The sequence below is a fragment of the Lepisma saccharinum genome, chromosome 12, assembly GCF_977018435.1.
Source record: "Lepisma saccharinum chromosome 12, izLepSacc3.1, whole genome shotgun sequence".
Lineage (NCBI taxonomy): Eukaryota > Metazoa > Arthropoda > Insecta > Zygentoma > Lepismatidae > Lepisma > Lepisma saccharinum.
Window position 1 is genome coordinate 30,251,796 of NC_139240.1, and position 12,638 is coordinate 30,264,433.

The following is a 12,638-nucleotide window of genomic DNA, read 5'->3' on the forward strand; positions in this document are numbered from 1 at the left end:
TCACATATTCTATGCAACGCATGGGCCACACATTTAACGTGCACCATTTTGGGGTAGCTAACGGCAAGGCCTACTGCAGCTATTTTCATGTAAGCTGCAGCATCTATCACGAGGAGAAGAACATTGTCAAATGTTATGCCTTCCGGCCACAATAGCTGCATTGCTTCATTAAAAAGCCTTGCTATCATTACTTGTAGCCAGCCCCAGCTACTACTTACAGCTATTTTCTCCCAATAGGATCGTAGGCGAGGTGCCAGAAGTCTGCCAGCGAGGGTGTTCAAAGACAAAACAAACCTAGCACTCTCGATATGAAAGAGGTGCAGAGTAGCCTATAAACATTTTTCCTTCGAGGATTTCGAGGTGGATGAAGTCAATGAGCGATTTTATGTATTTAAAATGAAAATTCGCAAAATATGTATTTACATACGGAAAACTGGAAAATATGTGTTTTTATGTAAAATAAAATTTGCTGTGTTGACATATAAGGCTATAATCAGAATTTTGGCAAAAATGAGGGTCTGTATCTTATCGCAGAAAAAACATTTAATTACCTAAAGTTCCTTTCCCTAATTATTACGGTCCGCTCTAACGGGGTTGGCCAAGCCTGTCTATTCTGTGAGGTTACTTATCTCTCCTAATTTGTCACTCCCACTTATCACATCCAAGATTCCAACAACCTAACTTTCTCGTGATCAGTTCCCTCTCACTTCATAGAATAACCGTACGGTTGCGCCGGCGACGATTGATTGGTCTCATCAAGTCAATCCCTGCTAGTAAGAAATAGTACAACTATGTCTAGTTTACATTGATTTAAGATGAAATAAGAGAAATTCAAAAATTAGTCAATCTGTTGAAAACCACCCTGTATTAAGCAGATGCACAAAGCAGTTACTGAAAATCCCTTTATTAGTGTCCTCGCTCTTTCCCTACATCATGCCTGATAAGTCTGAAAGATCAATTCGTGGTAAGACGTGAATATGTCAATTCACTGTCCCTCTTTTGATTTACGAATTAGAACAAGTTCAGTATTATGCTTGAAAAATATCAATAATGTCAAACAAACACTCGGACATCACTCTCACCTGAAAGAAATTTCATGGTTAGTAAATATTCACAGATGGAGAACTAGACATCAAGCATGAGCATCTTGGTGAATTATAACTCACTCGTACATTCTATTATTTATTCAATTTAGTGACTAATCCAAATTTACATCAAATGTTGCAATTAGTTTGAGTGATAATCCTCTGGTACCAAATAAACAATTTATGTTTATTAATTCTTGATTTACCAACAATGACTAACTTTAATGTTTAGAATACTCGAGGTACCTCTTTTTCAAAAACTAGACTGAAGTTAAGATTAACCGTCAAATAAATTTTCACGTTCTGACAAACCAGCTGGTGCACCAGTAAATCTAAATAATACATGCACGAACTAAATATTACCAAAATGACCTCATATTATGACAAAGCAGGTTTCAATATATATCCAAAGTCAATTGTACTTTCTAGTAGCTATTCATATTTGATCTGTCCGTGCACTGGTCGTTACCCTACCCAATAGCGCTAATACCAATTGTTCATGCTCGAGCAACGCGAAGAAATGTATACGTGACGTCACGATATCGTACGATCAATTTATACTGTTCTTGCCACGTTTCTTCAGTTACCAGCTGCGGAACATATTCTGCATGGTTTAGATTTAATTTTCTTAGAGAAAATTTCGTCGACGAAAGAAATCTTTTCTCTATTCAATATGGCGGCTTCCGCTGAGCCACATGTACACCTGGATTTAAGCTGAATTTTGCGATCCAGTACTGTGAATGACACCTTTGACAGTTAGTACAATAAAGCCCACTGCACACGGGGACAGTAGTGGCGGCCAGTAGTACTAGCCAGTAATGGCCGCTACTAATTATCCCTCTACTGTCCCCGTGTGCAGGGGTACTTCCGCTTCAACGTCCAGTAGACTACTGGCGGCCACCAAACTCAAACATGTTTGAGTTTAGTGGACGCCAGAGGGCCAGTAACAGGGTCACGTGACCTAGTGGCAGCCATTATTGGACGTGTCTTTAAAGGTACTGGCCGCCAGTAGAGCGCTAGACTTTGTTGAGGGAAGAACTACTTTTGTGATTACTTTCGTATTTACTTTTGTTGCGAAATTTCACATCGGAAATGTGTTCAAAATCTGAAGAAGTGAAGACAAAACCAACTGCTAGTGTAAAATGGAGTACGGACAATATCGGTACATTTTTAGAAACTTACATAAACTATGAACTACTATGGAACGTTCGTCATTCTGATTATGCCAACAAGGCAAAGAGGGAGAGTTCAATGATAAAGATAAAGGGTGAATTAATAGGACTAGGGGTCGCAGTTCCCGACTTGGGTTTCTTGAGAGCCCGTATAAAGGCTATAAAGGCCACGTACAGAGGTGAACTCCTGAAAGTGAGTGAATCAAAAGCAAGTGGGACGGGCACTGACGACGTCTACGTACCGAAAATACCATGGTTCACTGCAGCCGACAGTTTCTTGAGAGATGTACTCATCAAACTGTTGACAGTGAACAGAATGTCGACAAATCGATTGAAGAGGACTCATCAGAACCCCCAGTTGTGCCTACTTTTCACATACCTAATACCAAAAAACGGCGTGTAAGCAACTTATTTAAAGTTTAGGGTGCGATTGCAAAATTACAAAAAATAACTGAGAGTTGCCCGTCAACTTCAAACAAACTCCAGACCGACGAGGTTGACGTATTTGGAAAATATGTTGCAGCTCAGTTGAGGGACCTTCCCATGAGGAACCGACTTACTTGCCAAGACAAAATTCAATCTATGCTAACAAAAGAGAGATTGCAATTCTTGGAATCCCCACGACCTTCACCTTCTCCGATGTTATCTGGAGCCTCGTCCTACGTCGGTAATTCTGATGACGACGATAGTATTCAAAACCAATTTATAGCTGAAGGAGATTTTGTTTACAGACATTTACATTGAAATGACATTACCTGACAAACAAATTTTGTTCTGTGTACTTTACAAATCATTACAATTAATATTACATTTCATAATAAATTGTACTAACGAAAATTGATATATTTTTTGAATCACCTCTTTTATGGTTAGCAAAGTTGTTGGGAGTGACAACCCCTAAAAGATATGCACATTTCTGCACTTATTTACTTTCAACTCACCAGTCTTACTAAGAATTTGCTACTCTCTTTACAAATGTTTATTAAATGATACAAAAGACAGGCCCAGTCTTGATTTGTCTACTACCCTATACTATAAATTAACAAGTTAGCAAGCAATAATTGTGAGATCTTAACTTCATATATTCTTGTAATGCTGTGGTTATTGCTGTAAGTACTTCTGGCATAAAACTAGAAATGGTGTTGGCTGGTATTCGAAACATGATTGCTAGAGTTTGGTAACTGTCACCAGTAGCTAAAAATCGTAAGGCAACCTCTAGTTTTGGACGGGCAGGAACTGCGTTTCTCATTAGCGTATCTGTTTTTGATATTTTATGTTCAATTAAATTACACAGTTCGTTAAATTGCCCCACACTCATTCTCATAATTTTCTTGTATTCCAGAGGATCCTCCTCGGCAAGTTCCCGCAGTATTGTAGCCGAACCTCCCAGCTGATCTCTACGACACACCCACTCTTTAACCCAGCACGCCCTCTTTTTGGTTACTTTTTCTTGAAGCTCTTCACTTAAACAATGCACAATATCACTTACAGCCTCATCAACAGCTTCCTTGAACTCTTCATCAACCTCCTCCATGTTCTCACACATCCTCTGACTGTTGCACTCACCATGTCCACACAAAAAAAAAACTGGCTACTGGCTGCCACTAATGGAAGCCATTACTGTCCTCGTGTGTATAGCCCCCTCCACACGGGGACAGTACTGGCGGCTAGAAGTGTCAGCTAGTGAAATGGCCGGACAGTAGGCTTACACACGAGGACAGTAATGGCTTCCATTAGTGGCAGCCAGTAGCCAGTTTTTTTTTTTGTGTGGACGTGGTGAGTGCAACAGTCAGAGGATGTGTGAGAACATGGAGGAGGTTGATGAAGAGTTCGAGGAAGCTGTCGATGAGGCTGTAAGTGATATTGTACATTGTTTAAGTGAAGAGCTTCAAGATATAGTAACCAAAAAGAGGGCGTGCTGGGTTAAAGACTGGGTGTGTCGTAGAGATCAGCTGGGAGGTTCGGCTACAATACTGCGGGAACTTGCCGAGGAGGATCCTCTGGAATACAAGAAAATTATGAGAATGAGTGTGGGGCAATTTAACGAACTGTGTAATTTAATTGAACATAAAATATCAAAAACAGATACGCTAATGAGAAACGCAGTTCCTGCCCGTCCAAAACTAGAGGTTGCCTTACGATTTTTAGCTACTGGTGACAGTTACCAAACTCTAGCAATCATGTTTCGAATACCAGCCAACACCATTTCTAGTTTTATGCCAGAAGTACTTACAGCAATAACCACAGCATTACAAGAATATATGAAGTTAAGATCTCACAATTATTGCTTGCAAACTTGTTAATTTATAGTATAGGGTAGTAGACAAATCAAGACTGGGCCTGTCTTTTGTATCATTTAATAAACATTTGTAAAAAGAGTAGCAAATTCTTAGTAAGACTGGTGAGTTGAAAGTAAATAAGTGCAGAATTGTGCATATCTTTTAGGGGATGTCACTCCCAACAACTATGCTAACCATAAAAGGGGTGATTCAAAAAGATATCAATTTTCGTTAGTACAATTTATTATGAAATGTAATATTAATTGTAATGATTTGTAAAGTACACAGAACAAAATTTGTTTGTCAGGTAATGTCATTTCAATGTAAATGTCTGTAAACAAAATCTCCTTCAGCTATAAATTGGTTTTGAATACTATCGTCGTCATCAGAATTACCGACGTAGGACGAGGCTCCAGATAACATCGGAGAAGGTGAAGGTCGTGGGGATTCCAATAATTGCAATCTCTCTTTTGTTAGCATAGATTGAATTTTGTCCTGGCAAGTAAGTTGGTTCCTCATGGGAAGGTCCCTCAACTGAGCTGCAACATACTTTCCAAATACGTCAACCTCGTCGGGCTGGACTTTGTTTGAAGTTGACGGGCAACTCTCAGTTATTTTTTGTAATTTTGCAATCGCACCCTCAACTTTAGATAAGTTGCTTACACGCCGTTTTTTGGTATTATGTGTGTGAAAAGTAGGCACACCTGGGGGTTGTGATGAGTCCTCTTCAATCAATTTGTCGACATTCTGTTCACTGTCAACAGTTTGATTTTCAGATTCGCCAATTTCTTCATCCTTCCCATCATCTTTAGCGCTGGTAGCTGGTGTAACCTGAAATTAAAAGACAACCAATAATTTACCGAACTCACAACTCTCTCTGTTTGTGTAAATGTGTTTGTACGCACTTGCAAATTTTAGTTTGTAACTAATATTTCTTTTTTAGGTTCCGCAAACGTCGGAGGAATGGGTGGAAATACAACAAAATTTTGAAACAAAATGGCATTTTCCTCTATGTTGTGGTGCTATTGACGGAAAGCATGTGGCCATAAAACGTCCGCCTGGGAGTTGCTCTGAGTTTTACAACTACAAAGGAGGTTACAGCGTTATACTTTTGGCATTGGTAGATGCTGATTGTAAATTTATATACATAGATGTGGGAACCAATGGAAGAGCCAATGACGCAAGTGTATTCCGGTTGTCCTCGCTTAAATCAGCTATAGACAATAGTAAGCTAAATTTTCCTAATGACTACTTTATTTTGGGGGATGACGCGTTCCCTTTGTCACCGAACTTAATGAAGCCCTTTTCGAAAAGAAATTTGACATTATTGGAACGTATATTCAACTATCGTTTATCGCGTGCACGCAGAGTGGTGGAAAACGCGTTTGGTATAATGGCAGCAAGATTTAGAATCTTTGGAAAAGAAATCGAAGTTGATTTAGAAACTGTACATCTGATTGTACAATGTACATGTACTCTCCACAACTAGTTGCGAACAACGTCACCAGCAACGTACTTTGAAAGAGGATGGGTTGACCATGAAGACATTGACACAGGAGTTTTTCACCCCGGCCAGTGGCGTTCCACTGGGACAGAACTACCGTCATTGAGAGGAGCTCGCTCGACAAACACATATATTCGAAAAGAGCTTCGGAAACAAGGAAGAAACTGGCTGAGTACTTCAGCGGAGAAGGACGAGTGTCTTGGCAGATGAAGGCTATTGGCATGTAATCAGTGGCACAGCAAATGTACTTAGGCCCTACATTGTTATTGACGAACTCTGTAAAAATCAAATGTTTTTAATATCTTACTAGTGTTATTGGTCAGTAAATCACAAAATTAGTTTAAAATGTTAATAGTTGATAACACTAACAAGATTGCAAAATGTTTTAAAACACAATGGGTCCGTAATCTTTTGATATAGTCTAGTATCTTATTAAATTACATATTCAGCTGATTGTTTTTTTTTTAAATAGTTGTTATTATCCATTTTCTCCTTATGTTTACAAATATGTTTGTTGATTCTGTTTCTATTTTGGCAACTAAGAAATTATATGACGTAACCTCTAGACAGGTGACAATTAATTGAATACCTATTTAGCTTGGCACACAGTTTTGACCTAACATACTCTTACTTAAGGATTAAAAAATCTAACTTACCAAATTCAATGTTGACTTCCACGTGATGACCACATCTCTCAAGAAACTGTCAGCTGCAGTGAACCATGGTAGTTTCGGTACGTAGACGTCGTCAGTGCCCGCTCCACTTGCTTTTGATTCACTCACCTTCAGGAGTTCACCTCTGTACGTGGCCCTTATAGCCTTTATACGGGCTCTCAAAAAACTCAAGTCGGGAACTGCGATCCCTACTCCTATTAATTCACCCTTTAACTTTATCATTGAACTCTCCCTCTTTGCCTTGTTGGCATAATCAGAATGATGAACGTTCCATAGTAGTTCATAGTTTATGTAAGTTTCTAAAAATTTACCGATATTGTCCGCACTCCATTTTACACTAGCAGTTGGTTTTGTCTTTGCTTCTTCAGATTTTGAACACATTTCCGGTGTGAAATTTCGCAACGAAAGTAAATACGTAAAGTAAATACGAAAGTAATCACAAAAGTATAGTTCTTCCCTCAACAGAGTCTAGCGCTCTACTGGCGGCCAGTACCTTTAAAGACACGTCCAATAATGGCTGCCACTAGGTCACGTGACCCTGTTACTGGCCCTCTGGCGTCCACTAAACTCAAACATGTTTGAGTTTGGTGGCCGCCAGAAGCCTACTGGACGTTGAAGCGGAAGTACCCCTGCACACGGGGACAGTAGAGGGACAATTAGTAGCGGCCATTACTGGCTAGTACTACTGGCCGCCACTACTGTCCCCGTGTGCAGGGGGCTTAAGCCTACTGTCCGGCCATTTCACTGGCTGACACTTCTAGCCGCCAGTACTGGCGGTCAGTGCTGTCCCCGTGTGCAGGGGGCTTAACTAAAAATTGTATGTGACGTGCATTTTATTTTCTCTCGTCGCGATTAACATGAAGGTAGTTTCACCTGACGTCGATTTCTTTGTCTCGACCGTCACTGCACTTGAACGAACGAATGGCCTTACCTCATGGGCGAGCTCTCATCTTTCTCATTTCACAGTCCACACAGCTGTTACTCACTGCAAATCATAACAAAAATCCATTTGCCTCCCCATTCGGGTGATCACGAATTTCCTTTGGTTCTGGTTTTTCGTCGAAAACCTTGCAAAACTTCACAACTCTATCGCGCCGTTTTCTTGTCACCCACCGGCTTTTCCCTCCATGCTTTGGGTGCGTTCATTATTTTTTCCACGCCAGACGCAGTCTCCGAACACTTCATAAACAAACTCCATCGCACTTTCACACGCAAATCACTTTAACGTCCACTTGTTTCTAACTACTACAGGTGCGTGTGTTAAGGTACAATTATCCATTACTTATATTCCCACTTTAGAATTTTATTATTAGAATACTCCCTCGAGACGTAGATATTTTGATGTCTCTTTTCCATCACTTCCGCCTCAGAGTTTCCGAACACTACCGTTTCTTTATGTTTAGTGAAAATGTCCCTCATCAAGTGATAATTAGATTAAAAGGATTCACGTAAATTTGAAACTAAATATTTGATGGCTGTTAAGTTCCCAATGAATAAACTGAAAGTTCTACAAAAAATTTAATAATATTTACTACTAATTCAACTAGTATTTCCTGCCTTTTTTAGATTAATACAAAGAGCGACCTCTAGCGGTTAACCCTAGTTACCAGATCAAGTTATCCCCGTAAGCAGCTGCCCTCTCTCGTGAATTTCTCCGAGTTACGTGTGCGTTCACACCATGGACGAGCAATTTCTATAGGTTAGGTCAGTTCTCCAACCATCAGAATTTTACTGTAGCTGGCTTACGTTTTATCAACAAGGGAATTATGACTCCAAACTGTCATATTATCAGGGTACAAATACTTACACAACCTACCATTTTACTTATATTAATAAATTCCTTTGTCAACAATGTTGGGTTAACAATGCTAATTCTGAGCCGGTATCTAAAAATGTGATTTGCTTTTGTCCAAATAGCTTGATTGATTGATTGATTTAGTTTATTTTACTTCGCGTTTTGTGCCTCTTGGCTAATTTGCGAAGATGGGGATGAGTGATGAAATTGATGAATGGACATTCACAAACAACCAAGCCCGACCGGGATTCGAACCCGGGACCCTTGGCATCGCAGCGCGATGTGCTAACCACTCGGCCACAGGGTCGGGCTGTCCAAATAGCTGTACGTATAGGTGTGGTCTCGGATAGTGATGAGACTCGTAGATTAGGGATTTCAATACATTTTCTAAAGGTGTCGGGGGTTTTACTAAGTTTGTTTGATTTACAAAGTGATCCCCTCCTCACTTCGCCTTTATACGTTTTGGGTTTCCATACCATTCGAAAAGGAAGTTGAGTTATTCCTGCCATAAATATAAGTATATCTTATATGGCATCCATATTTTTTTACTGCACATGACTGAATATTAAAATAGGTTCTCTTTACTGTTCATGGAAAAAATTAAATTGCCGTAAGATAAAAATTGTCTGTCTTTTACTTTGTTTTTCATGAAAAGTATAGGTTATTAACAAAATCTTTCATTTTATTTCACTCTTAGTTCGAGTTGTGCCTTATTGATTTCCATAATGTTGTGTATTACTGGGTATCACAAATTGCATACTTCAGATGATGAGTCCAGAAACGAGTTGAAAAATTAGGCCCAATTTTTATGCCTTTTTCATCATGCTGTTTGTATTGTGTATTGTTTTTTGAACAAAATGCTGTTACTTTCCGCAACAACCTTTGTCATGTATTTAGTATGTACGTAAGTGAGCAACAAAAATAAAGATAATAAAAATATGGTAGTCACAGAAGAAAATACTAGAAATTACACCAAGGTGCTAAAACACTCTTTACCGATGATTTTCCATCCCTGTGATATGAATACATGGGTCAATCACATATAAACTGGAATTTTGCTCTCTAACATTTTATTACATGAAAATTTGTCAAAAATACAAATGGATCATGTTTCTGTATACATTCCACTACAATCAAATTACAAGGTAACCAAAAAAGTTCTTGCCCTTTTGACGTCCCATTAATCATGCACTCACAGAGAGGAAATAAAATGACGCACGTGTTTGCGAAGCGATCGGGAGTTAGTCTGACCATCGACTGTCAGTAATACAGGCACGTTGCGCACACACATAGCTCGTCCAGTGTCGAAGAGAAATGGAGGTATCAAAGCAGCTTGTTCGCATGTGTTTGTTGTAGGACTTTAAAGTGGGCCTGTCAGCTGCTGCATCAAGTTGCCGCATTTGCCAGGCATTTGGGGAGAATGCCGTGGAACCAGGCATTGGTTCCAGAAATTCCGTTCGGGAGATGTGAGCCTCTCGGATGAACCTCGCAGTGGACGACCACTTGTGTTGGATGACAAGGCCCTGAAAGCAGCCATCAAGGAGGACAGTGGTCTAACGTGTGATGAACTTGCAGAAAGGTTCCATGTCTCCGCTGAAACAGTCAGACTGCACCTGCATGGGATAGGGAAGAAGTCATACAAGTTAGCAAGTAGGTACCCCACACATTGTTGGCAGCCAACAAGGAACAACGAGTGACAGCCTGTTTGTCCTTGCTCACTCGGCACCTGAACACACCCATATTTGATCGCTTGCTCACTGGTGATGGAAAGTGGGCCCTCTACGACACTCCCAAGCGTACCAGACATTGGTTGTCGCCACATGACCCTGTTCCTCACACCTCAAGACCACCTCTGCACCCACGAAAGGTTATGCTCTCTGTGTGGTGGAATTGGCGGCAAGTGGTGAATTACAAGCTCCTTCCACCTGGTCACACCATCACTGCTGACCTCTACTCTCAGCAGTTGAAAAGGGTGCACCGTGCATTGCGGCAGAAGGAGCCGGCATTGGTGAATTGCAAGGGTGTGCTGCTCCTGCACGACAATGCCAAGCCACATGTGGCAAAGAGGACCCGGGAGACCCTTCAGCAACTTGGCTGGGAGACACTGTGCCATCCACCATATTCACCGGACCTTGCACCAACATACCACCCGTTTCATTCCCTCGACAACCACCTTCGTGGGAGATCCTTCGCAAATGAGGGCGACCTGCGGAACGCATTCACGGACTTCTTTGCATCCAAGCCCGCCGAATTTTATCACCAGGGTACTGTGCAACTGCAGGAACGTTGACAAAAGGTGTTGGATGGAGATTACTTCGAAACCTAAAGATGCGTACCATCCACTGTATTGCTCTTTGTTTATCACTGCTCTAGAATGGCAAGAACTTTTTTGGTTACCTTGTACTTTTGCCACTGGATTGGTAATTTTTTAATGACAGTGGCCAAGAAAGACAGTGGTTGGTGTTGAAGCCAAACATATGAGAAGCGCACCACCTCCTAATTGCTCTCAATTGATTGATTGATTGATTTGGTGTTTTAAGTCCACTTTATGCACAGTAAGGCTAATCGGGACTGGACCTACAGTTTAAAGTGGGATCCAAACCACTTGTGCTTCCACCGGGCATTGAACCCGGGACCCATTGATTACAAGGCGATAATGCTACCACTGCACCATCTAATTGCTCTCGAAATGATGACCTCACAATGCATCCTTAATTGGTCCAAGTAGATGAAAATTACAGGGTGAGAGATCAGGGATGTGGGGGGGATGTTCCGATACAGCTCAGTGTATTTTTGCAATTTTTCCTTGACTTAAGAACGGTCTGTTGTCAATTCTATTTTGGGTGCCATGAAAGAGTGCTTTTCTGCATGTGTTCATGTCCGCTCATAAACTTGTTTTAACATTTCACTACTCAACTGATGCTTTAATCTTCACAAATTTCACTCGGCTTTACACAGCCTTTGACTAGAAATTTAAAAATAATATGCATGATGTACAATTGACACTGGCATGGTAGCTCAGTCATTAGGGCATCTGACTACCATGCGAGAGATCCAGGTTTGATCCCCGGCTGGGGAGAACTGGGATTTTTTCCCACCTATTTAAGTGACTCCAGTGCCCAAACAGCATTGTATAAATTGGTACCTGGAGGAAATTCTGGAGGGTTAAAGGCAGCCGGTTGTGCCTAACTCCACACCCCCTATTCATGGCATGGTGCAAAGCACAGGGGAGCACTTTACTTTTTACTGCTTACTCATTCATCATGCTTACTCCTGACTAAATATTTCAAAGGTGAACTGATCAGTGTAGAGGGAGTCTCAAAACTCATGAAGGAATCAACCAAGATATTGATTGCAAGCAGTGATAGTAAAATTACTTGTACTTTTGACATCTTACTATTTTAAAGAACATTAGCATTGACACACACTACTAGCAAAAAACACACCTTTTTAAGAAGAGAATATTTCTTCCTTAGCAGCTCTTCTGCCTTCCTGCACTCTTCTTTGAAGGTATAGAACTGATCTAGTTTTTCCTTGCAGACATCACATACGACAACTGGCAAGTCATCAAGGACATTAGCCTGGAACCATTAAAAACAAATTTTACACACACACACACATACATGAATCAAGCGTACTTCAAATATCCGGGATTATAGCAGAAATCAAGGAACAATTATATCTTATGGATTTAACATGTATAAAAGATTTCACACATAATGATGAATCAGTGGGGTATATTTGCGATTGTAGGGAGGAGCCTCCTCTTGCAGACAATCCCGTTTAGCTCTGGCCACAGTTCGTAGTGCAGGTGAATGAGATCAGGGCTAGGAAATAGCCAATCACCAGTGGAGATGAAATCGGGCACACTGGCTTTCAGGCACCATTGTTTTTTTTAAAAATATCCGTCTTGGCAGTTTTGGCACACAATCATCTGTTTCACTTTCACATATCACTGTATTGGTAAGATAGTCTAAACTACATTTTAACATGGAGATAATAACGGATGCACAAGCACCCCTTTGCATCCCCTGGGGTAAAGAAATCAAGGTTGTACCACACATCTTTTTTCAGAATGTTCAGAATTTCAGAATCAGCAAACCATTCCTTTCCCCATATCCCTAATTTC

The 12,638-nt window shown here is 40.6% G+C and overlaps 1 protein-coding gene across 3 annotated transcripts in view; it reads right to left on the bottom strand.

Annotated features, from left to right (window-relative positions):
• The window catches only part of LOC145996420 (uncharacterized), a 45,550-nt gene that overhangs the window by 9,143 nt on the left and 23,769 nt on the right, over window positions 1-12,638 (bottom strand). For all 3 annotated transcript variants that reach the window (XM_083132886.1, XM_083132884.1, XM_083132885.1), the window contains exon 4: window positions 11,956-12,090. In XM_083132886.1, the coding sequence (XP_082989012.1) occupies window positions 11,956-12,090 (135 nt within the window). The remainder of the gene's footprint in view (window positions 1-11,955; window positions 12,091-12,638) is intronic.